This window comes from Peromyscus californicus, unplaced genomic scaffold, assembly GCF_007827085.1.
Source record: "Peromyscus californicus insignis strain IS unplaced genomic scaffold, ASM782708v3 Scaffold_5__1_contigs__length_169319896, whole genome shotgun sequence".
NCBI classification, from domain to species: Eukaryota; Metazoa; Chordata; class Mammalia; order Rodentia; family Cricetidae; genus Peromyscus; species Peromyscus californicus.
Genome location: NW_026294573.1, coordinates 12191708 through 12217646, shown reverse-complemented (window position 1 = coordinate 12217646; position 25939 = coordinate 12191708). Strand labels below are relative to the sequence as shown.

Below are 25939 nucleotides of genomic sequence, written 5' to 3'. Positions count from 1 at the left end.
GTACTGCACCATGAAGCTGGCCAGTGTGAGGTGAACGGCTCTCAGCCATCTTTGCTCCATTATTCATAGACACGGTAAAGACCCATGTTGGCCATCTTTACTTCATGCTCATAGGTCTAGAGAAGACTCGGTGTTGGCCATCTTTGCTCCACACCCACAGAGCTGGAGATATTTTTCTTTTATATTTTCTCTCTTTTATCTGTTTGCCTGTGACATCAACTTTTTTTTTTTTTTTTGAGATAGGGTTTCTCTGTATATCCCTGGCTGTCCTGGAACTCACTCTGTAGACCCGGCTGGCCTGGAACTCAGAGATCTACCTGCCTCTGCCTCCTGAGTGCTGGCATTAAAGGTGTGTGCCACCTTGGCCAGCTTGACATCAACTTTTTGATTGCTCTATTGTGAATACAAAGAAAATTGTGTGCAAATAAGCTCTAGGTCTGAGTAGGGTTGTTTTTGTTTTTGTTTTTGTTTTTCTTCCTTTCTTTTTTTTTTTTTTTTTTTTTTTTTCCTTTGAGGTAGGGTCCCATGTAGCTCAGGCTGGTCTTGAATTCCCTCAGTGGCTAAGAATGACCTTGAAGTCCTGATTCTCTTACCTCTAATTCCCAAGTGCTAGGATAATAGGTGTGTGCCATCAAGTCAGGTTTATGAGCTATTGGGACGGACTCACGGCTTCAGGCATTCTACGCAAACACTCTACCAGCTGAGCTAAATGCCCTGGTTATCTTTCTGAAACTGGCTATTCTGACAGCCTTGGGGTCTTCCCTCCCATGTATCTGCTAGTTTTGTTTTTTTCATCTTCCTTTTGAAAACAGCGTCTACTCAGGGGGGTAGAGAGGTAGTGCAGTGGTCAAGAGCACTGGCTGCTTTCCCAGAGGGCCCGGGCTTGATTCGATTCCCAGCACTCATGTGGTAGCTCGCAACCATCTGTAACTCCAGTAATGGCCTCTTCTGGCCTCTGCTGGCACCAGACACACATGCAGGTAAAACACCCAGACACACATAAAAAATAAAATGACAAAAGAAAAATGTCTATTCAGGCCAGGTGTGGTGGTGTCAGCCTACAATTTCAGCTCCTTGTAAGGCTGGGAGGCAGGAGGATGGTAGAATTGAAGCCAACCTGGATTTTACACAGTGAGTTTGAGGTCAATTTGGGCAAGTTAGTGAGACCCCATTTCAAAAACAAAATAAAATAAAAAAGCTGGATGTGGCTCAGGGGAAGAGCACCTGGCCAGCTTGTGTGAGGTCCTGGGCTCCACTCCCCAGTACCATAAAACAAAACAAGCCGGTTTGTCAGGTACCTGTGTGTTTCGGTTGGGCCGCTGGCTGTCTTTCCATTGACATCTGAATTCCTCAGATGGTTTAGAGATTAACCAGACCTGTGTCTTGCAAGTCTTTCCTGCCCAATCTGAGCATTGCATCTGCACACTGTTCCCTCTGCCCGGTGGAAACTTTAACCTGTCCGTTTTCGTTTTTGTTTCCTGGGTTTGGGGTGGGGGAGTTGGCCTCCAGAACACCCGCCAGAGCCACACTCGAGGGTGTGCTCTGTCCTGGTGCATGGTGGCTCCCTTTGGGGTGGGGCGTTACTGCTCCTCCAGATGTGTTTGCTGTCACCCGCCAACTGAGGTCTCCCAGCAACTGCCTCGGCGTCCCAATCGTGAGGGCTGCCCCTACAGATGTTTCTTGTCTTGCAGATTTCTTTTTAGGACAGCCCTTGCTGGAGCCCTGGTGGGGCTGGCACCTGGAAGGACTTTGTCTCCTTGTTTGACATTTTGCTGTGGGCTCGAACCCAGGGTCTTGCACATGCTAGGCAAGCACTGTATCTTTGAACTCTAAGCTTTTTTTTTACTTTTGATTTTGAGACGGGGTCTTTCCAAGTTTCCAAGCCAGCCCTGAGCTCACTGAAACCCAGACTGGACTTGAACTGCCTCAGCCTCCTGAGTAGCTGGGATTGCAGGCTTGCACTCACAGCCCTGCTGCGCTTCTGTGACCTTTGTGTGGTGACCGCACAACCAGCAGGTTTTCCTTGCCCTGTAACTGCTGGAATAAAATTGTAGTTTATATATTGATTCATGACATACTTAAAAGAGATTTACTTTTATTTTATGTGTGGGTATTTTATGTCTGTACACTACTTGTGTGCCTGGTGCCGGTGGAGGCCAGAAGAGGGCGTTAGATCCCCTGGAACTGGAGTTACAGATGGTTTGAGCTGCCGTGTGAGTGACAGGAATCAAACCCAGGGTCTTTGTAAGAGCAGCCAGTTCTCTTAACTGCTGAGCCATCTCTCCAGCCCTGATATACACATGTGTGTGTGGTATGTATATGTATGTATATGTGTATACATGTATATGTATTTCATTATATATATATATTACATTAGTCTCATTACTAGCCTATCTTCTCCAAACAATTTAAATTCTCTTCTTCACCCACACTTACTGACTCATTCTCCAGCATTCCAGGGTGCATTATTTGGGAAATAAAGTGAAGAGACCGCTCCCATGGTCAGTTCTCAGTCTGAGCTCCAGGCCCCCACATGGGAGTGTGGCAGCCCTGAGTTCTTGGGCCTTGCTTGCCTTACTTTGCTGGATTCTGCCTCCTCTGGACACTCATCCATCAGTTAAGGCCTCCCATCTAAGTGGGGTCCAGAGCAGCTGTGCTATCCCGAGAGTTTTGTTGACATTGTTTCTCCTTAGGTGGTGGTGTTCCAAATGCTCCAGAGTCATTCTGGTAGCTTCTTAAAAACATAGATTCCAGCCAGGTGGTGGTGGCGCATGCCTTTAATCCCAGCACTCGGGAGGCAGAGGCAGGTGGATCTCTGTGAGTCTGAGGTCAGCCTGGTCTACAGAGGGAGCTCCAGGATAGCCAGGGCTACACAGAGAAACCCTGTCTCAAAAACAAAAACAAACAAAATACAGATTCCAGATCCACCCTATATCCAGGGCACTCAAAACGCAAGCATGACAATGTGTGGGTGCCTCTGTTTAAAGAAAACCACACAGAATGGATACATAGACACCTTCTTAGATCAGTAGGCACTGAAGATCCTTTCAACGCATATTTACCTATTTAAATCTAACTCACAATTGCCAGGTTTAGTATTGCTCACTTACTTTGACTAATATATTGGCCAAGGTGTGTGTGTGTGTGTGTGTGTGCGCGTGCGTGTGCGCGTGCACGCACGCATGTCCTTTACATGATGGGAACCCAGGACGAGTGAATATCTGCAGTTTGTGAGATTATGAAGTCACTTCCTCTTTGCCCACCATGTCAGAATTGTGGATCTTAACAGATTTGGAAGGTCATGACTGCTGTGACAAGCCTGTCAGGAAGGGACATGGAGATGCCTGGATGTCCCCTCTCTGTCACCCCTGCCTTACTCTACACAAAGCTGAAGTACAGTGGAAGAAGTGGGTGAAGAGGAAAGGTTTGGGAGTTCTGGGTTCAGATCCTGCCCCCCCCCACTTCTGAGCCAGGAACTTGTAACAGTCGCACACTGCGTGGGTCTGTCTGTGTGCTATGATCAACAGTTGTGTCTCACCACAGAGTGAGGTTGACTGTATCTCATATGTGGGAGCATCACGGTCCAGAGACGGCAAGTAACTTTCCTAAAGTCCCCCAGCAGAAGAGGGATTTGAACCCTGACTGCCTGGCTGCAGGGCCTGGCAGCTCCATGGGAGCAATGGGTCTCTCGACTCTTGAGACTCGTACCTCTTTTTGCTTGGTCAGGCGATTCTCCAGGTCCTGTATTCTCCTTTTTTCCTTCTCTAGAGTGTCTCGAATTTTGAGTCTCTCGTGGGTGATGCTCTCTGAGATCTGGAAGTCAAAGAGGGGTTTGAGGGGGAGCAGAAGCAAGAGGGTGGTGTTTGAGTAAGAGTACCCCCCCACTTACCCCCCCACACCTCCACCCCCACCCCCACCTCCCACCCCCCACCCCCCCACTCATAGGCTCATGTAGGTGTGGCCTTGTTGGAGGAAGTGTGTCACTGGCTGTGGGCATTCCAGGCCCAGTCTCTTGCTCTCTGCCTTTGGATCAGGCTGTAACTCTCAGCTACTGCTCCAGCACCGTGGTGAGTGCCACCATGCTCCCGCTATGCCCCCCCCCCCCCCCCCCCCCCCCCCCCCCCCCCCCCCGCCCCATGATGATAACGGATTAACCCATTGACACTGCAAGCAAGCCCTCAATTAAATGTTTTCTTTTTACAAGCGTTGCCTTGGTCATGGTGCCTCTTCACAGTCACAGAACAGTGACTAAGACAGAGTGCAGACTCACTGGAAGGGGAAGCCAAGGTGAGTCACCATCAGAACCAGTGACTTGGGGTCTGGGACAAGAACTCAGGGAACAAGGTGCCTGCCGGGATGTGAGGTGAGAGGAAGTGATGAGGCTGGGGAGCAGGAAGCCGCATCTCAGTCACAGGAGCATGAAGGAAGGAGGGGCTCTTCCTCTCTGGCTCCCAGGCTGGTGTCAATCCCACCCCTGGGTGCTGACACTGTCTAACCTGGCAGGTGTTGGCACCAGGACAGGTTTACCCTGGAAAGTCCCTGGCTTTCGGGAGGTGGGACAAAGTGACAGTGCTGGGAACATGTTTCCAACTCCAGCAGCCACAACCCCTGGCAGCTTCAGAGAAGAACGGTATGTACTTTACGTACAGTGACTTTTGTCCCACAAAGAGATCATTTCGATTTCCATTTTTCAGAGGCCCTGGGTCTGAGCTCCAGGGATCCTCCCTGGCTGGCTAATGAGTGGCAGGTGTTGGCCACTTCCTGCACAGGTGCTGCAGCAGGGTGACCATGGGACTGCTGGGCTGTCAGGCACACCTGGCTGGCTGTCCTCCCGGAGGGCCCTGGCTGCTCCTACCTCCTTCTGCTGGGTCAGCTGATTCTCCAGGTCTTGTACTTTCCTCCTTTCTGCCTCCAGTACTTCCCGCATTTTCCTTTTCTCGTGAGCCACACTGTTCTCCAAGACCTGAAAGGCACGGCCAACAATACCCAGCATCCAAGCTAAGACTAATAACTGCCGGGCGGTGGTGGCGCACGCCTTTAATCCCAGCACTCGGGAGGCAGAGACAGGAGGATCTCTATGAGTTCGAGGCCAGCCTGGACTACCAAGTGAGTTCCAGGAAAGGCGCAAAGCTACACAGAGAAACCCTGTCTCGAAAAATCCAAAAAAAAAAAAAAAAAAAAAAAGACTAATAACTAAGATGGATGTCACCCTCAGGATGACCTCACCGCCATAGCAACCCTACCAGAAGCTGCTGCTAGGAACCCATTTTATAGACAAGGAAACCAGGGGCCAGAAGAGATGAGGGCTCAGGGCCACACGGTCTGTCAACAGGGAGGTCAGGGTCCTGAACAGAGCCAACACACAGGCTATGTCCAGAGGCTCTGGGAGGAGACCAGCAGGCGGGGGGCCCAAGTTCTGAGGGAGAAGAGTCCCGTGGATGGTGGACTCTCCAACTAGGGAAGCAAATTTCTGAAGAATGGAGGTGAGGGGATGAATGAGCCAGTCACCTCCTCCCGGAAGGTTCATGAGCCTTGCAGGGGCGCGCTGGGACCAGGGAAGAGCTCTGGGTTAGTATGCTGCGGTCCCTAGCCACAGAATTTCATCTGGTCCATTTCTTGCTGCGGTTACTCTGCTAATGGACTCACTGCAGATTTCACCCCCTGAGGATCGAGACTTGTGGTCCTGGCACAGTATCTGAGATCCCGAGAAAAGTGTGGCCTCGGCTTTCACAGAGCCTCCCTCTAGGGCCCAGCTGGGCATCAGGTGTTTGGAACTTGCAACGTGATTTCTACTAGAGTCCATAAGAGGAGGGGATTAGCCTTTGGAAGGCATTTAATCTCAGGAGATGGCCAGGAGCTACACGGAGACAGTTTTATGTGGTTCGTGCCTCTGATCCCAGCACCTGGAGTTGGAGGAAGGATCAGGAGTTCAGAGGTCATCCTTGGCTGTACAGTGAGTTGGAGGCCAGCCTAGGCTAACAGATCCTTTGTCAAAACAAAACAAAACAACAACCAAAAATCAAAACCAAAAACCCAAGAAACAAACAAATGAACAAAAGACCCCACTGGAGGTGACTCAATTCTTTTTGGGAAGAAACTACCACCAGGCCTTATCAGAGGTGGCCTGACCCCCACCCCCAAGGACTGGTGCAACCAACCCCAGCTCCCCTCTGCGTGATGCTTAATTTTTTTTTTTTAAGGTAGGGTCTTATGCTGTAGTCCTGGTTGGTCTACAATTCTGCATGTAGACTAGGCTGGCCTCAAACTCACAGAGATCCATCTGTCTCTGCTGTGTGAGTAGAGATTGCAGGTGTGTGTCACCACACCTGGCCCAGAGGCTTACATTTTTCTGACACACCCCGTCCGTCACCTTGGAATCTCTAAATTCAAGGGCCTGGCCAGCCCTCGTTGACTCCTGGATGCCATCTGACTTAAGTGACTCCATGGAGACCCACGCACCCACCAGCACCTCCTCACCCTGCCTGGAGACAGGACTCAAGGCAAACCTTGGTGACACTGTTTACAGAGTGCTGAGGAACCGCTGTGTGAGAAACCACATGTAAACATCTCCCTGGGTCACATCTGATTGTCTGGGTGGACTTGTATGTAGGGGAATACTTTCTCTCTCGTGGAGGGCAGGCAAGCACTCTACTTGAAGAGGGTGGGTTTTCAGGAAGCAAGGGTAGTGGGGGAGGGTGTGGGGGGAGGGTGGGGGAGGGTGGCATGCCCAAGCGCCGGGAGACCTGGCTGTAGTGATAACAATGACAGCTGCCACAGATCAGTGACACTTCTGGGTCAAACGCTTGGCTGTGCTTTATCTCTAGCCTTCATGGCTCCCTTCCAAGAAGGGAGGTATTGATAGACTCAAACTCGCATCTTGTGTGGCTACAGAGCCTGTGCCCTTCAGGACTGAGGAATTATCGAAGGCACATGTGTCAACGGACCAGGGGTCTGAGACTGACCACAGGCTAAATGCAAACTGACGATGTAACGGAGCTTTCCTGTGAGCTAGAGTCTGGGCACATTCACAGAAACAGCATCTTTCACGAGGGAGGGGAACGCCCTTTCCCAGACTTCTGTGCCTGGAGGATGGTGTTTGGTTCTGGCTACTGGACTTTAGGAAGAGGACAGGTGGTGAACTCCAAACTTCAAAGCTTAGGAGAGGGTGGAAGCTCAGAGGACCACCCAACCGCGGCTGCCGGGATCTATTCCAGACCCCCTTTTCCTCCCCAAGGCCAGAGTTTTTTTGACTTTTCAAGAGAGAATGGAGATCTGGATTTTCAAATACGTTTTCGGAGTCCAAAGTAAAACATTCTAGGTATAACAACAGATCTGCAGACCCTGTCATCCAATGAACTACAGGTCGGTGACTTCTGGAGCATAGAGTGGGCATGGGAAGGTGATGCAAGCCAGGCTACTCCCATCCTGCTGTGCACGACAGGGGACCAGGGTGGAGTGGGGTGGTGGCTGGGAAGGATATAGGAGCTGGTGCCTGGTTCTTCAACATCTGGACTGTTATGGGAAGAGGAAGCCTGAGATGGGTTGATGGTGGCCACCTTTTGGCCAGAAAGAGCTTGACTCACCCCAGCCTAAGAAAGACTTCCTGCAAGCCCTGGGCATCCTTCTGTACAGGGCTGAAGAAAACTTCTGGGTACTGGTTCTGAAGATGGGTGAGTTTAGGATGCTGTTGAATTGTTCTCTCAAGATCCTGTCATTCTCCATTCCATGTTTCGGGGCAGACATGTGTGAACGCTGCCCCAGCCTGTCTCAGCCTGTACTTTATGCTGTCACCCACGAGACAGAGCCTTTGTACAATAGCCTTCGTTGGCCTCAAACTCACAGTGATCCTCTCAGCCTCCTAGTGTCAGGGTGATGGGCGGGAGCCACCATACCTGGCTCATCACATTCACATTTTTTTTTTCCTCAACTGGTCGGCAAGGCTACATCTCCATGGCTCCCTTCCAAGTCCTCTATCCTTCTCCCAGTTGTAAAGCCCAGGCCAGGACAAACAGCACAGGACAGCGCCCCCATGCCCCACCCCTCTCCCATCTCCCCACAGTCCCTTTAGCGGGCCTCCACCAGCTGGGTGTACCTCCTTTTGACAGGCCAAGTGGCTCTCCAGATCACAGACTCGACTTTGTGCCTTCTCCAGGGCCTCCTGTGCTGCGTGTTTCTCCCGAGTGACGCTCTCCTCCAAAGCCTGCAAGCCAACCCCTGTTGTTGAGTCTACCTGTTGCCATGGCAGGAAGTGACCTCTCCCTGGGCTCTGCCTGGTCTGCTCTTCCGTCCTTAGCGTGCCTCACCCGGGTCCGGGCAGAGGAGCCGGTGACTCAGTGGTCTCCAAAGAAGCAGGTCTGCGTGAGAACTTCAGAGGGACCCTGACAACAGCAGGCCTTGAAGGACAGTGCTGGATTGACGACTGAGCCTGGCATTTCTTTGGCCACTTAAAAGTTCCCGGAGCATCCAGGATTCATGGGAGGGAGGCTCTGGGATGAGCTGAAACTCGTGTATTTTTAGAGACAGAGTAGAGGAGGAAGGGTCACTTAAAAGCCAGGACAGCGACGGGAGACGGCTCGGTCTGTCAGCAAAGCACTTGTTTCGAAAGCATAAGGAGCTGAGCTGATGCCCAATATTCACTTAGAAACAGCTGTGGGGCTGGAGAGACCCCCACAGCAGGTGAAATTCGCAAGTGAGAGAACCAGAGCTCAGGTCCCAGCACCCACATTAGTGCTGGGTGGGTGTGGCGGGCTGCCTGTAATTACAGAGCTCTGCAAGCAGAGAAGAGGGAGCCCTGGAGCAAGCTGGAGTTAGCTGTTCTCTGAGCTCTGGGCTCCACTGAGAGACCCCGACTCAGTCGATAAGGTGGAGTGTGATCACGGAGGACTCTTGGGCCTCCACACTTAAGTGCACACTCATGCACGCATTTGGACTCACATAGGCACTTGCAGTCGCACACATTTTTACACCCCCACATGCATATGAATATGCATAGCCAGAGGCATATATACCACATACAGAGACACACAGAAGAGAAAAAAAAAAGCCAGGCGTGGTGGTGTGCCCTTGTAATCCCAGTCCTGCGGAGAAGGAGACAGGCAGATTCCTGGGGCTTACTGGCCACATAGATAGTCTAGCTTATCTGGCAAGTTCTAGGCCAGAGAGAGACCCTGTCTCAAAGAACAAGGAGGGGCTGGTGGGATGGTTCAGTGGGTAAAGAGGCTTGCTTGCCAAGCCTGACAACCTGAGTTTAGTATTTGAGAGCCACATGGAAGGAGAGAACTGATTTCTGAAAGTTGTTTTATGACCTTCCAGCATGGGCCATGTCATGAGCATGTCTACACACACACACACACACACACACACACACACACACACACACACACACCAGGACTAAGACCCACAAAGTTTCTTTCAGATGAATCTCTGGGGTCAAGCTGGTTGGGAGCCAGGATGGACATGACAGTGGCAGTCCGTCTGGGTGGGGATGTCACTCTGTCTGGCTGGTACTCTGTCTGAGGTTTCTAAGTTTAAGGGGTTTGAAGCAGCACTTCAAACGCCATCTTCCAGGAACAATTTTACAACAAGGGCTGAGAGGGAGCAGGCTGGTGACTTTGGGGGTGGGTGTCATGCTGGCTAAGGCCTCACGTCCCCAAAGGGAAACAGCCAAACCCTAATTCAAACAGTCTGCCTCAGGGCTGGGAAGGGCTGGCGCTAAGTGGGGATGTCAGTCAGGAGGCAGGAGCAAGAAGGAGCATTTAGGAGGATTTTGAAGACTTTAGGTCCTTTCTGGATTTACTTCTCTCTGTGGAACAAAAGGTTTGTTTTTTGATTTATTTTCCTTCATCCAGTTGTTCTCCAAAAATCTACCACCGTGATTTTTGCTTCTGTGGTTTGAATCTGAAACACAGGTTCCTGCTGAACGGGTTTGGTCCCTACCTGTGCTGCCGTCTTAGAAGGTTCTGGAAACTTTAGGATGTGGGGTCTAGCAGCAGAAAGTTGGTCAGCAGGGCATCTATACTAGTTCCTCATCCTTTCTCCTTTCTCTACTTCCTGTCCACCGTGAAGTGCGGAGTCCTCTCTGCCACATGCTCCTGACCCCATAATGTTCTGCTGAGTGCACAGGGTCCAGTAAACATGCAAACCCTTCCTTCCTCTGAAAAAGCTAAACACAACTACCCTATGATCCAACTTCTGAATCGAAGCCAGCGACGCCTGCACATCCACATCTGTCGCCGGACCGTTCGTAACAGCCAAGACACGGAACAGGTTGGCCACCCCTCAGCAGGCAAACAGGCATGGAAAGAAAATGTGTCGTGATGCATAAAGTAGCCATACGGGAGAATGGAATTATAGTGTTTGCAGAGAAATGGATGGCATTGGAAATCACCATGTTAAGTGAAAGAAACCAGACCCAGAAAGACCAACATCATGTTTTCTCTCATATGTGGGACTGATGAGGTAGGTCCAACACTAACTTATACCTTTACTTTAAGCATGGTGAGATTTTTTTTTTTTGAGACAGGATTTCTCTGTATAGCTTTGCTCCTGGAACTCACTCTGTAGCCCAGAGTGGCCTTGAATTTACAGAGATCTGCCTGGCTCTGCCTCCTGAGTGCTGGGATTAAAGGCGTGCGCCACCACTGCCCGGCTGAGATTTTTTTTTTTTTTTTTTTGAGATAGGGCCTCTTATGTATTCCTGGCTGGCCTGGATCTTATTATGTAGACTAGGTTAGCCTCTAGCCCCAAAGATTTGCCTGCTTCTGCCTCTCAAGTGCTGGGATTAAAGGCGTGAGTCACCATGTTCAATCCTATTTCATGGTTTTCCCACATCTATGGAATGTAGATTGTAGAGTGCGACATGCAAGTCAAGGGGACTATTTGAGGGAGAGGGGGACTGAGAGGGGACATGCAAGGGTAATGGGGTGAACAGGGTCAAAGTAGAATGTTATATAGGCACAAAAATGTCATAATGAAACCCATTGTTGTTTACACAAAATCCTTTCTTTGAGGATCCTTCCTTCTTTAGGACTCTTTTTTTAATTTAAAAACCTCAGGCATTCTATCACAGCAAGAAGGCTGATAAACACAGCAGCCATCATTAATCCTGCCTTTATAAGGGTCATACACAAGTTTCGGCTGTTGGTTCTCCCATTTTATACCCTCACTCCACAAAAGGCAGAAAGGGGGCTAATGAGATGGTAAAGATGTCTACCGCAAAACCTGATGACCTGAGTTCAAGTCCCAGGACTCACACTGTGGAGGGAGGGAACTGAATGCCACTGTCCTCAGCCTTACAGACACACAGACACACAGACACACAGACACACAGACACATACACACACACACACAGACACAGACACACAGACACACAGACAGACACATACACACACACACACACACACACACACACACACACACACACACACACACACACACCGAATAACTAATAAAAAGAAAAGGCAGAAGAAAGGCAAAGAGGGAGAAGACAGATATCCCAATGGAGCTGGATGTGAACTGGAGGTTGGAGAGAGGGGTGGGGAGCGGGTATATGTGACAGAGATGGACTGTCCAAGTCGGGAGTCACTGAACTGGAGCCAACAGAGGTGGCAATGCTGTGGAAAGCCTTGTCCTCCACTGAGGAGACCTTTCCCATGTGACTGGGAAAAGATGGGGTCTGGCAGATGGGGGCAGCAGGTAGGAAGAAGGGTACCATGTGCACGGCCCTCCACACCCACTCTGACTGTGGCTACCAACTGTGGCTGTGCTTTGGAATGTTACCAACCCCAGAGCCTGAGCTACATTCCCACATTTGTCCTCAGAACCTAAATGACCAAATGTGGCCGAGCCATGGGGTCACGAGCCACTGACCAAGGAGGAGAGCGAAGAAGGAATCAGAACGTACGGCAGGTCCTCAAGTGTGACCCGGGAGAATGATGAGAACTGGCTTCAGAAACACATTCTCTACCTTCTCCACAGAGTCTGACACAATAGGTCTTGGTGCGGGCCCAGACTATTTTTTCTCAAATGCTTGTTTACTAGCACATATTAATTATGAATAATAATGGGTTTCATTATAACATTTAAACACACGTGTATAATGTGTTTTGGTCATATTCACCCCCACTCCCCTCTCTTTCCCCCCCTGTTCTCTCGGATCCCTTTCCTCTTCTCAAGTACTCCCCATTGTACTTCGTTCCCTCCCGCTCTTTCTCTCTCTCTTCCTCCCCCATCTCCCCCCCCCCCCCCGCCACTTCTCTCTCCTTGTGACTCAATTTGTGCCATTGGGTCTTGCTTACAGGAGCATGGGGGGCGGGGCGGGGCACCTTGCCACAGAAGAAACTCCTCTCTCTCTCTCTGTCCACTGGCCCACTGGCTACACCACTGAAGAAACTATCTCTTTTTCCTCTCTCTCTGTCTCTGTCTCTCTGTTTCTGTCTCTCTCTCTCTGTCTCTCCCATCAATCATTAATTGCCTATGGATCCCCAGAGAGGGGCAAGGCCTTGTGTGCTGTGGTTGATATATTGTGCACCCCAATAAACTCAACCGGGGGTCAAAGAACAGAAAAGCCACTATACTAAACATAGGTTTAGCTGGGTGGTGGTAGCACACGCCTTTAATCCCAGCACTCGGGAGGCAGAGCCAGGTGGATCTCTGTGAGTTCGAGGCCAACCTGGTCTACAGAGTGAGCTCCAGGACAGGCTCCAAAGCTACACAGAGAAACCCTGTCTCGAAAAACCAAAAAAACCCAAAAAAACAAAAAACAAACAAACAAACAAAAAAAACCTATAGGTTTAAAAGGACCAAGCAGACGCTGTAACAGGCTGTCAGTCTTCTCTCAGAGATCAGACCTCAATTTCAGTTTCCTGAAACTTGAGCAAGCAGTTTCTGGGGGCGGGGGCATGACTTAATCCTTGTAGTTGCTCCCTTTCTGCATGTTCTCTGACTGCTCAAGGTTTAGCCAGTTGTTTACTATCTGGGACCCCTCACCAACTTAGAGCTACATGCATGGGTCAGTGTGAACATGCGAGGCCAGCCAGCCTCCATGGCAGCTCAAGGACAGAGCCTGGGACTTGTTCAAGACTGCCCCAAAATGATAACTGTAACCCCCAACCAGTATATTCAAAGGTTACAAACCCTCACCCAATCATATGACGCCAAGGCTTGTACCACCCTGCTTGCGGTTTTTCCCTTTACAAAGCCCTCACCCTGAGAGCTCAGGGCCGTCCTCCTCCACCCACTGTGTCGAGTGTTGGACACGGACCAAGTCCGGGCTTGCTTGTTATCAATAAACCCCTTTGTGTTTTGCATCAGATATCGGCTCTGTGGTGGTCTTGCTTGGGGGTCTCACAACGTAGGCAGTGATAGCACACACCTTTAATCCTAGCATTCTGGAGGCAGAGACAGGCAGATCTCTGTGAGTTCAAAGCCACACTGGAAACAGCCAGGCATGGTGACACATGCCTTTAATCCCATGAAGTGATGGCAGGAAGCAGAAAGGTATATAAGGGATGAGAACTAGGAACTAGAGCCTTTTTTTAAGCTTTTAGCTTTTAGTAGCAGTTCAGCTGAGATCCATTCGGATGAGGATTCAGAGGCTTTCAGTCTGAGGAAACAAAATCAGCTGAGGAATTGGCAAGATGAGGTTGGCTGTGGCTTGTTCTGCTTCTCTGATCTTTCAGCATTCACCCCAATACCTGGCTCCGGGTTTGTTTTAATTAATAAGACCTTTTAAGATTTGGGCTACAGTGGGCTCCTTGTCCCTCCCCAACAGGACGTCTACAGGCCCAGTCTTGCACAGACTTTGTGGTGATCACAGCTGTGAGTTCAGGTCTGTGACATAGACCATGTTTAATAAAACATCTGATTAGAGTTGCTTTCCTTGGGACATCTTTGAGAAAGCCTCAGGTACCCAATGCTGTGTCTAGAATGCAGATTTGGGGTGTCATGACCCTCTAGGGGGTTGTCAGAACTGTGACCTGGACTCTGCATCTCAAACAGACCCTCAGATGGTCCACTGCACCTTAGCGTGTAGACATTGCTGCAGGGCTTTCTCATTGGCCTGGGTTCTAGAAGGGTGAGTCACAGTTTGGGCCAGTTTGTTTTCCTAGCTACATATCTAGAGAAAAAAGGTTGGTGTGACCTGAAATCGGTTTTGCTTATACTTTGTCATGCACAAACCAGGATCTGCAGTAACGACTCCTATTGGTATAGTCAACTGTAATACAAAATAAATAGTGTAGCATTTCCCAAAATGTCAGCATACCTGCCTTTTCCAGTTGATCTTTCTGTGACTTTTTTTTCTTTTCAAAGATTTATTTATTTTTACTTGTATGGGTGTTCTGCCTGCACGTATGTGTACTATCTGTGTGTAGTACCCACAGAGGCCAGAAGAGGGCATTAGACCCCCTGGAACTGGAGTTACAGATGGTTATGAGCTGCCATGTGGGTGTTGGGAAGCAAATTCCAGTCCCCTGCAAGAGTAGCCAATGTTCTTAACCACTGAGCCATCTTTCCATTTCATTGCTCTGGGTTTAGGACCCAATCATTCACCCCATGTAACTCACTTAGAACCAGTACACCAATCAGGAAGCACTTCAACCCAAAGTCTCCAGTGACCCAGGCTCAAAGGAACTGCCACAGGCCACCTTACCTCCTTCTCTTCCATCAGCTGCTGGATTCTGGCTTTCAGCTTCTCCTCTTGTTCCAGCTTCTCCTTGTTCAGCTTCTCCTTCTCGGCCAGGTGCTCCTGCTGCAGAGACTGCTGAGTTTCCTGCGAAGTGCTCATCTGGACCTGCATGGAGAGAAAAGCCAAACGAATCCCACAGGGGAGAGACTGGAGTCCTTTTCCTACTTCCTTCCAAACTGTTTATCTTCCAGGGAGCAAAGTCCAACATAGAAGTTCCTTAAGAACATGGCTGAACCACACTTGGTCTAGAGAGGTGACTGGTGAGGACAGCAAGAATGTTAAGATGTCACACTCTGGTTTTAGATAGAAATCCCCGCTCTAGTTAATCCTACGTGTGTCCCCACTCCGAACAGGAGGTGTCACTGTGCCTGCCTCTGACTCATGAGACGATGGGGGGCTTTTAGTACAGTGCGTGGTGTGTAGTAGATGCTCAGTAGACAGGAGCCAGACTCATTGGAAGGCTCCTGCTTTTGATTCTTTATCCAAATAGCTGTGTGGTAGCCAGATTATCACCAACCTCTTGGAACACTGATGTCCACATCTGTAGAATAGGGTGGATAAACTGCCTTTCATAGGCCATATCTGGTTCACCATCTTTGTGTGTGTGTGTGTGTGTGTGTGTGTGTGTGTGTGTGTGTGTGTGTGTGTGTTGGAGGGGGGCACGTAGCATGTATGAGTAGGCATGCATGTGCCTGGCATTCATGTGGAGATGAGAGGACAACCTCATGGAGTCAGGTCCCAGGGATTGAACTCTGGTCATCAGGCTTGGCGGCAAGCACCCTGATCTGCTGAGCCACCTCACTGTCCCTCTTTTGGAGATTTTTTTTTCAGAGGAAATCATGCACTGTGGTTATCCCAGGAAGCCAGACAGGGGAAGGTGCTCTGTGTTTGTCTATTCCTTTGTGGGCCATCTCAGACACTGGGCTCAATCCCTTTGTGCAAATGGAAAATCCTGTCACAGCATGAAAACAAATTCAAATTCACAGTGGGAGAGGGGGAGAAAAGAACTTAAAGAATCACCTGAAGTTCCTTGGTCTTGCTCATGATTTTCTTGTAATGTTCCAGAAGATATATTAGATATAGAGAGAACCCTTAACAGGGGGGCAGGAAGAGAGGTGAGCATCAATTTATCTCCTGTCACTTTCTTCATCCCTCCCTCCCTCCCTTCCTCTGTATGTTGTAGAAGTAACCAACCGTCTTATTGAATAAGAAACACAGAGTCAATGTAAAGATAAAAGCCCAAGAGGTCAGAGCTAATAGTAAGCCATAGAGGAGCTGGGCGTTGGTGGCGCATGCCTTTAATCCCAGCACTTGGTAGGCAGAGCTAGGTAGATCTCTATGTGGTCAAGGATACAGCCAGCATTGGAGACACACGCCTTTAATCTCAATACCAACCATAGAAGACCTGGAGGTCTGTACAGACAGGCAGTGACGAGGCGGTCATATGGTTGGGTTTACAACCAATGAGAAGGCAGAACAGAAAGTCTATATAAAGACAAACACACACGAAGTAGGTCTCTCTTGGCTGAAGAGGATCGCTGAAGCAGGAAGGGTAAGGCTCTTAGCTCTGACCTCTTGGGCTTTTATCTTTACATTGGCTCTGTGTTTCTTATTTAATAAGACAGTTACTTCTACAGTATGTCTTCCTTTGTTTTTTGAGATAGGGTCTTGCCCCTTGGTGGTGGTACACACCTTTAATCCCAGCACTTGGAGGCTAGTCTGGTCTACAGAGCGAGTTCCAGGACAGCCAGGGCTACATAAGGAAACTCTATCTCAAAATACACACACACACACACACACACACACACACACACACACACACACACACACAGAGAGAGAGAGAGAGAGAGAGAGAGAGACAGAGAGAGAGACAGAGAGAGAGACAGAGAGACAGAGAGAGAGAGAGAGAGAGAGAGAGAGAGAGAGAGAGAGAGAGAGAGAGAGAGGTGGTCTTGCTATGTAGCCCAGGCTGGCCTTCAACTTGTGACCTTTCTGCCTCAGCGTTCTAACTGCTGACAGTACAGACATGCATCACCACACCCAACTATGCATGACTTATGGGATCTGCAGACAGGAGGACACAGGTACCATGGCCCTCTCATCAAGACAGGACAAGCTGTCATCCAGCATTTTTTTTTAAATGGTTGTTAGATGGGCCCGTCACAGATCCCAAGTGTGGATGGCTTTGTTTTGGTAGAAACTAAAAACCTATCAATAAAGCACCTATTTGAAAGACATTTCCTGTATACAAATTGAGAGTGGGGGATTTTGTGAAGCTACACCCTCTCAGTGTGGTCTGAAGTGACAGGTCCAAGCTGAGATTAGAAACACACAGGGACCATGGGTAGCATGCAAGAGAAGGGGAAGACAGGAGAGTGTGAGGGTCTCAGCAGAGGGGCCATTTGCCTGAGGAGCCTCTAGTGTGGGCGGGGTGGGAGGGAGGGTATTCCAGAACAGAAGCTGAGGCTGGCTGAGGGATGATGCCCCCAAGGTTGGGTCCTTGTTCCTGGGGCCTGTGAGTACACAGAGAAAGGGACTTCGCCAGTGTGCTAAGGTTAAGGATGCTGAGGTCGAAATTATTCAGGGTTATCTGTGTAGACTCAGCATCATCACACAGACTCTTAACAAGGAGACAGAGGCAAGGTAACAACTGTTTAGACTGTTGGCCTCTAGTGTAGTGGGAGAGTCCAAACATGTTCAAAGGGTAGTGGTGACCTGTTCGGGCAGCACACAGCAAAAGATGAGAGGGTCAAGACCCGGGGGGACCAGGGAGGGGTGGGACTTCCCTGGGCAGCTGAAGGGTGGAGGGGAGGAATGTCAGGTGGAGCTCAATGGGAGGCTGAAGACCTGAAGATCACTTCTGGCAGGCCTGATGTAAATATCTTGGAAATGAATGGAGCACATCCCCCGTGTGCCTGGAGCTCTGGGAATCAATGAAGGCCTCACCACAGCCGCAGCCTGTCATCACCCCAACTGATGGATGAGCTTTGAGCTTGGCCACCGGAAGGTCCAGGACTTAGTCAGTGTGACTGCAGGGTCTGAGTCACGAGCCGCTCAGCTCCTGACTGAGCAGTGAGCTGCTCCGGGAAGAGCAGGTTTGCAGAATAAAAGCTGGGAGGGTTAGAGAGGCGCAGGCTGACAGGGCGGCTTTACCACAGTGTTGCTGCCATGGTAGGCCAGCTCCTTCCTTACATGAAGGCTGTTTTATGCCCTAGAGCAGCGGTTCTCAATCTTCCTAACACTGCGACTCTTTAATACAGTTCCTCATGTTGTGGTGACCCCCAACTATACAATTATTTTGTTGCTACCTCATAACTGTAATTTTGCTACTGTTATGAATTGTAAGGTAAAGATCCGATCTGCAGGATATCTTATATGTGACCCCACGCACACAGGGGTCGAGACTCACAGGTTGAGAACCATTGCCATATAGGGTGTTTAGAAGCTTCCCTGGCCTCTGCCAGATGCCAGAAGTATCTCTCTTGGTCAGCCCATCATCAGAAGAAAGAGGCCTCTAGACATGGCCAGATATCTCTGAGATGTTAGAGGCTCCTGATCATAGTTAGAGGCAGGGGACTTGCTTGTAGCCAAAGGCGAGCCCAGGTGGTCAAGGGTGATGTTCTGAGCTAGGTTGCAAGAAGCAGGCTGAGAGAAAGGATGAGGGACAATGGCCAGCTCTGAGACACCTGGAATGAACTACTGGAAGGCCCCCACAGGGAGTTAGTCAGAGAGGAACTGGACACTACCTGTGGCCAGCTCCAGTCTAGGCTGTCACTCAGCTACCCCCTGTGACCCAGGAGACAGAGAAGGGCCAAATCACGGGTGGGATCTACAGAGGACCATGGGGAGAGGGAGTGCCAGATTGTGTCTCAAGATCCGATGGTGAAATGTTGGGATTTTACCTTTGGGGACAAGAGCAAGATTTCATTATATTTTCAGTTACAAAAGTTTTAAGTGCTCATCACAAAAATCCAAAGATTACAGAAGTTGGTCGTGGGAAGAGCTCACGGCTCTGTCTTCAGTGGTCCACACAGCGGCTGGCACCCAATAGCTGCTGAGGTGGGGGGTGCGACTCAGTTGGTAGCGTGCTCGCCCAGCATGTAGGAGGCCCTGGGTATGATTCTCAGCACCAGTGTGAACTGGATGTGTGTGCACACCTGTAATCCCAGCATTCAGGAGGCGGAGACGAGAGGATCAGAGGTTCAAGGTCATCCTCAGCTGCATATCAAGATGGAGGCCAGCCTGAGTCACAGGAGATGCTGTCTCAAGAACAAAAACAATCACAAAGTCATTGAACGACTGAACGAAAGCAAAGGTCGTCTGTGATCTGGCTCATTGCCATGACATTCCATAGTTTTGTGTGTTCTACCCCCAGATTTTTCTTTTGGTCAGCTGCTGACATTAAAAAAAAAAAAAAAAAAAAGGAACATAGTTTGCATATTGTTTTGCAACTTGATTCTTAATTTCTTCTTTAGACAGGGTCTCACACCTGCTGCTCTTCCTCCTGAATGCTGGTGTATCCTCTCTCTCTCTGTCTCTCTCTCTCTCTGTCTCTCTCTCTCTCTGTCTCTCTCTCTCTCCTTTTTTCTTTAAGAGTCTACATACTTATTACTGAACTAACCAGCTCACTCATGTAAAACAGATGAACAGCAGATCCCAGCCCCAGCTGAGCCTAAATCTCCATTCATAAAAACTTGGAGTTGTGTCTGGTAGACCAGATCGGCCTGGGCATTCAGCATGAACAGCCTTGCTGCTGTGAATCCTTCACAGGGTCTCCTCCAGGGTCTTCTCCTGGAGTCGTGCCTGACCTTGTTACTAGTTTTCAGTCCATACCCTTGGGACAGTGGGATGAGTTTGCTTTGGTTTCTCGGCCAGGGATCCCTTGCTTCTGAATGTCTTGTAAGAATACCGAGGCAGGAGAGCATCGCAGTCAACTGACAGCCCACAATGGCAGTGATGAGGATGGCAGAGGCAGAGGAGAGGTTTTTTCTCTTCTCTTTTCCCACTTAAAGGTATGGCATAGCTCAGCTCTTCTAGAAGCGTGGGTCCCCTCCTCTCCCCCCAGTTGCAGAAATGAACACAGACAAGCGGGTTGGCAGAGATAGCTCTAAACAGTCCTTTCTTTCCCTTATCGAGGGAGCCTGAAGACAAGTGGGGGCAGCTGACTTTCAAGGCTTCCCCTTCAATGTTTCCCGTGTTCCCAGCATTCCCTTTGCCAATCAGATGGGAAGCAGCGCTCCCTGGAAGCCGAGCAGCAAGACTTCTAGGCTCTCCCACACTCCCAAATGCCCTGGGATTTATCTCAGGACTTATATACTTGCTCTGTTTTCTCTCTTGGAACGCTGTTGTAAAGGGAAGCAGGAAGCATGGTGATTCGGAGCAGGGCTCTGAGGTCACAGGGACTTGGAGCAGGGAAGGACTCAAGGCCAAAGAGCTGCACAGGTGTCTTTTCTTTATAAACTGTCCAGACTCAGCTGTCTGCTACAGTAATGGAAATCTGGCTGAGACACTAGGGCATGACTCAAATATGGGTGGGATGAGGTTCACCCGGGAAATGACAGTGGAGACCCGTCTCTGCCTGGGGTCATGGCAGGACTTGTGCTGTAGGATGGAGGCAGGACCTGGTGCCCTGCTGGGCCTTCAGAGGAAGTGGGGGGCCATGATAGAAAACACACTGACCTCAGTGCGAGTTCTGACTACCATATGCCTGTTTTTAACATTAGTGAAAATAAAGACAGCATTGATACCTGCCTCACGGAACTGGCAGGAGGGTGCAAAGCATGTGGCTTATGAAACACCTAGCAAGCATTTAATGCCCAGGGGTGAAACACATATCACTGGCTGAGTACCCAGCAGTAAGCCACTTAGCACAGTGCTAAGTACCCAGCAGTAAACCACTTAGCACAGTGCTAAGTACCCAGGAGGTGTCAGATGACCCACAATTCCCCTTTCTCCCCAGGGACTGTGACTACACAGGCTCTTGCACGTTAGTGGATGGCAGTGAGCAGATGTGGGTCCTCACTCGTCTCATCGATGGCAAGTACCTTCATCACTATACGCCGGTAGATTAATCACAGGAACTGCTTCTGAGTGACGGCTTGCAAGTCTTCCAAACGGCAAACATAAGCTCCGCCTCACAGAGCTGTTGTGAGGGTGAGCAGGGGTACACAAGGACATGTTGGGATGGTTGTAGCAAATGTGAGTGCTTGAAGATGACTACTGTCCTCACCATCCTCACTGCCACTATCACCATCACCACCATCACCAGCATCACCACCACCATCACCACCATCACCACCATCACCAGCACCACCATCACCAGCATCACCAGCATCACCAGCATCACCACCACCATCACCACCACCATCACCACCACCATCACCAGCATCACCACCACCATCACCAGCATCACCACCACCATCACCATCATCACCACCATCACCATCATCACCATCATCACCATCACCACCACCATCACCAGCATCACCACCATCACCATCATCACCACCATCACCACCACCATCACCATCATCACCACCATCACCATCATCACCACCACCACCACCATCACCACCATCATCACCATCACCATCACCACCACCATCACTGTCTTAGTTGCTGTTCTACTGCTGTGAAGAGACACCATGACACGGTAACTCTTATAGAGGGTTTAGTCCATTATCATCATGGCGGGGAGCATGGTGCAGGCAGGCAGGTGCTGGAGCAGTAGCTGAGAGCTACGTCCTGATCCTCAGGCAAAGAGAGAGACTCTGGGCTTGGCATGGGCTTTTGAACCCTCAAAGCCCACCCCCGGTGACACACCTCCTCCAACAAGGCCACACCTCCTAATCCTTTCAAATAGTGCCACTCCCTGGTGACCAAATCTGTGAGCCTATGGCGGTCATTCTCTCTCAGACCACCACAATCACCTTCACGACCATCATTAGCATCCCCAGCATCCCATCTTCACCACCACTGTCACTCACACCATTACCTTGACCACATCATCAGCATCACCTCTGTGGCGGCTTGAGTAAGAATGGCCCCCATAGGCTCGTGTGTTTGAAGACTTGGTTCCTGTAGTTAGTGGAAGTGTTTGGGAGGAAGTGGAAGCCATGGCCTTGTTGGAGGTGTGTCATGGCCGGCTTTGAGGTTTCACAAGTCTTTAAGCACCCCAGTGTGCTCTCTGTGCCTCCTGCTCGTGGTCTGAGGTGCGAGCTCTCACACCACAGGAGCTGTTCCCACCACAGATGCTCCGCCATCAGACTCTAGCCCTCTGACACCATAACAAAACCCTTTCTTTACAAGTTGCCTTGGTCATGCTGCTTTACCACAGCAACAGGAAAGTCACCAATACAACCACGACTGTTGTTATTAACTAAGTTTTAATCACTTGATTTTATCAACACTCAGGAGCCAGATGGTGGGGTGAAAGCCCGCTAGCTTAGAGAGGCAGAGAAAGCGCCCCGCTGACCTTCCTTCTCAGTCAGCGTCCCAGAACACTCCTTCTTCCCCCAACAACTCTCCTTAAACTTTATGTCCCCCCTTCCACTCCCTGTGCGTCTCTCTGTCCGTCCTCCCGACTCCCTCTTACTCTATGGTTTTTTCCTGTCAACTGGTTGCTCGCTCCACCTCTTGACCTACAGTTGACTTCATTTAATCCTGTTTACAACATTCCAGCAGAAAGCTCTTGGGTTAAAGGTGTGAATTAGAAACAGGTTTTTCCAGTAAGTAACGCAACCTTGGGGTTCACAGTGTGATCAAATATCCTGCAACATACCACCACCTTCATCACCACCACCACCTTCATCATCACCATCACCTTCATCATCACCATCACCTTCATCACCACCACCACCTTCATCACCACCATCACCTTCACTCCCAACATCACCTTCATCATCACCATCATCATCTTCACCACCAACATCATCACCTTCATCACCACCATCACCATCATCACCATCACCTTCACCACCATCATCACCATCACCTTCATCACCTTCATCACCACCATCACCTTCACCACCATCATCACCTTCACCACGACTCTCACCACCATCATCACCAGCACCACCCTCCCTCTTCCCCCCCACCCCACTCCTCCTTGTGCAGATGGCTCTGTACTGGAAACAGAGGCAGGGTAGAGAGAGTAGGGGCTCTCCAGCTTGCCTGTTCCTTTCAGTCCTTTGGAATCTCAATCTAACACCTCTCATGGCGAGAGAAAAGCCACTTCTCCATCCACTTCCTCTTCCCCACTGCTCCTCTTACCCCTCTTGGTCTGTTCCTCTCAACTTTGCAGAACCTAGTCACTGTAATCACGAAGCACAGCCCGTACCCCATCTCACCAGCAATCCACAGACCATCTCTCCAAAATAAATAAAAAATAAATAAAAAAGCAAGCCGGGGATAAGGAGCACAGAGGAGCCCGCATCGGGGACTCTCCCATCCTATACCCCTGCACACACAGTGTGTGTGAACAGAGGAGGGTTCTGCAGAGGCCAGCATGGCATTGCTCAGAGCTCAGGGCTGAATCCAGGGGGGAACAATGGCGGGTCTGAGAAGTGCTGCCCAAGGCCCGTCTTTCCCAGCCTTTCTGGAACGGCTGCCTCGACAGCTTAACTTCACATCCATATTTCTTTACAGTAACAGATGGCTCCATTTACAGACACAGACAGCGATGACAGAAATGGTCTTGGGAGTGAGGAGGGGACAGTGTACACACGGCTTGGTGCAACTGTTACTGAGGGAGCGATCGGGATCTGCTTCTTATTGGTTCCAGCCTGGACCACCAGCTGGAAGCCTGGACCATCCTCCCCTGGCAACTCTGGCTGGCGAGCCGCCGGTGGGTGGGAACACATCAGTTCCCTCACCCCCTGACCCAGCCCTCATCTCTCATTTCTGTGGACACACTTAGATAAATCAAGCTTATTCTTACTTTTGCTTTTTTTTTTTTTTTAAAGAACTTTCTCCTGCCTTATGGATTACACTGGAGACACCCTGTCTGGGAGACAGCGGTATCAGAATGCAAACATCTCTCTAGTCTCATCATGGCTGTATGAACGCCATATTTATGCAGCCTTTTTTTGAAGCAATTTTTCAAGGAATGGTCACAATTTCCAAAATGTTGGTGCTACTGTGAGCATGTCCTCAGGAGCTCTCTCCACTCACTCTGTATTGTCTTTTACATACCATCCACATCTATGGCTTTATTCATCCATCCATCCATCCATTTGTCCATCATTCACTGACCCACTCATCCATCATCTATCCATCATCCATCCATCCATTCACCTATTTATCTACCATCCATCCACCTACCTGCCATTTATCCATCCCTATACCTACTACCATCCATATATCATCCATCCTTTCATGTTTCAACCATCTATTCATCTACCCACAATCCGCTTATCCATCCATCTACCCATCTACCATCCTTCCTATCTACCACACCCATCTTTCCTCCCTGCCACCTCCCATCTGCCTTTTCTTCTCTCTCTCTCTCTCTCACTCACTCCTTTCTCCCTCCCCATCTCTCTTCCACAGCCATTTATGAACCTCTCCCAATGTGGCAGAACTCTTCTGTGTATGGGATGAATTGCTGGTCTCTATTTCTGGACAAGCATCCAGGTGGAGCTGCCTCCCGAGCCCCACATCACCTTGAACCCATTCTTTCCCTCAAACCGAGGCTGCATCCAGCATACCAGAGACTTAACAATCATATAGATGTCTTTTGACACTTGTTAACTATGTTCAATTCTACCACTTCCTAAAGACACTAGAATCTTTTCTCCCCTCCACCCTTACCCTGACTCTAGTGTGGCACTGTCACATTTAATGATAACTCACTTGTAGACCAGACTGACCTCACACTCACAGAGATCTGCTTGTCTCTGCCTCCAAAGTGCTGGAATTAAAGGTGCGGCCCCCATACCAGGTTATACTTAAAATGTTTTTTCTTTAAATGTTGTTTGTTTATTTAGTTTTATGTGTATGAGTGTTTTGCCTGAATGTAAACTTGTGTGCATGTGTGGTGCCTTTGGAGGTCAGGAGAAGGGACCAGATGCCCTGGAACTGGAGTTACAGATGGCTCTGAGCTACCATATAGATGCTGGGAATCAAAGCTTGGTCCTTTGCAAGTGCAGCCGGGGCTCTTAGCTGCTGAGACAGTTCTCCAGCCCCTCTACTTAAAAAATTAAGTGATACTTCATGTTGGTTATGTGTGAATGTTTATATGTAGCAATCAGAGGATAACTTTTGGGAAGTTGGCTCTTCCCTTCCACCATGAGTCCTGGGGACTGAATTCACTCAGCTCACGTGGCTTTACCTGCTGAGCCATCTTGCCAGCCCATATGATTCACAAATCCCTCCTCACCAACATGTTCTATTTCGGGAGGATTCATGGTGATATTTCAGACACATGCAACCGTATGTGAGAAAAAGGCCCAGGTACCTTTGTCAGAACCAGACAGCTGGATGCTGAGGTCCCTAAGCAGCTGCTCTGTTTCCTCCAGCCAGGACAGGGAGACGCGCAGGATGTCCAGTACAGCCCTCTGAAGCCCTGACAGGGGTGGGCTGAGCTGCAGGTGCTGAAGGAGTCCCACTTCCTTCTTCAGGTCACTGCTGCTGCAGGAATCCCTCATGCAGGCCTGGGAACAGACAGGTCATGGGCAGACAGACCCAGCGTCTATAAATGGCCCTGATGTGACTGACCTGCGAGGGACGAGATCTTGGACTCGGCGAGGACGCAGGCATGGCCGTCCATCACTGCCCTGGCGTGTCCCAGTTTCATTGTTTCTTTTGGCAGCTTTTATTTCCCCCACTTTAATTTGGCCTTGGTGAGTGTGTGTGAATGTGTGTGTGTGTGTGTGTCCCCGAGACAGTGTCTCTCAGTGAACCATCAGCTCACTCTGTCAGTGAGGCTGACTAGTCAGCGAACTCTTGGGATGGCCTGTCTTTGCCCCCCGGTGCTGGGTTATAGGCACTTGCTATTTTACATGGGTGCTGAGGATTTGAACTCAGGTCTTCACACTCGCACAAGCACTCTTGCCCGCTGAGCCATCTCCCCAGGCCCCCCCCCCCCCGTTAGGACTTTTGATAGGCACAAGGATCTCCTTTTTAGGCTGTGTAATGCCAAACTGCCGCGTCAATCTGTCTGACGTGAGAACCAAATCTGGCTACTTGGAGTCATCAGAATTCCTGTCAAGATCAACGCACAAGCTGGACAGAAAGTGCGGTTTCCTGACTTG

At 49.8% G+C, this 25939-nt stretch overlaps 1 protein-coding gene across 3 annotated transcripts in view; it reads right to left on the bottom strand.

Annotated features, from left to right (window-relative positions):
- Positions 1-25939, bottom strand: part of Fhad1 (forkhead associated phosphopeptide binding domain 1) — a 127432-nt gene that overhangs the window by 37608 nt on the left and 63885 nt on the right. For all 3 annotated transcript variants that reach the window (XM_052716047.1, XM_052716048.1, XM_052716049.1), the window contains exons 14-19: positions 25144-25339; positions 15708-15778; positions 14652-14792; positions 8093-8200; positions 4856-4963; positions 3709-3813 (exon numbers count right to left, since the gene is read on the bottom strand). In XM_052716047.1, coding sequence (XP_052572007.1) covers positions 3709-3813; positions 4856-4963; positions 8093-8200; positions 14652-14792; positions 15708-15778; positions 25144-25339 — 729 coding nt within the window. The remainder of the gene's footprint in view (positions 1-3708; positions 3814-4855; positions 4964-8092; positions 8201-14651; positions 14793-15707; positions 15779-25143; positions 25340-25939) is intronic.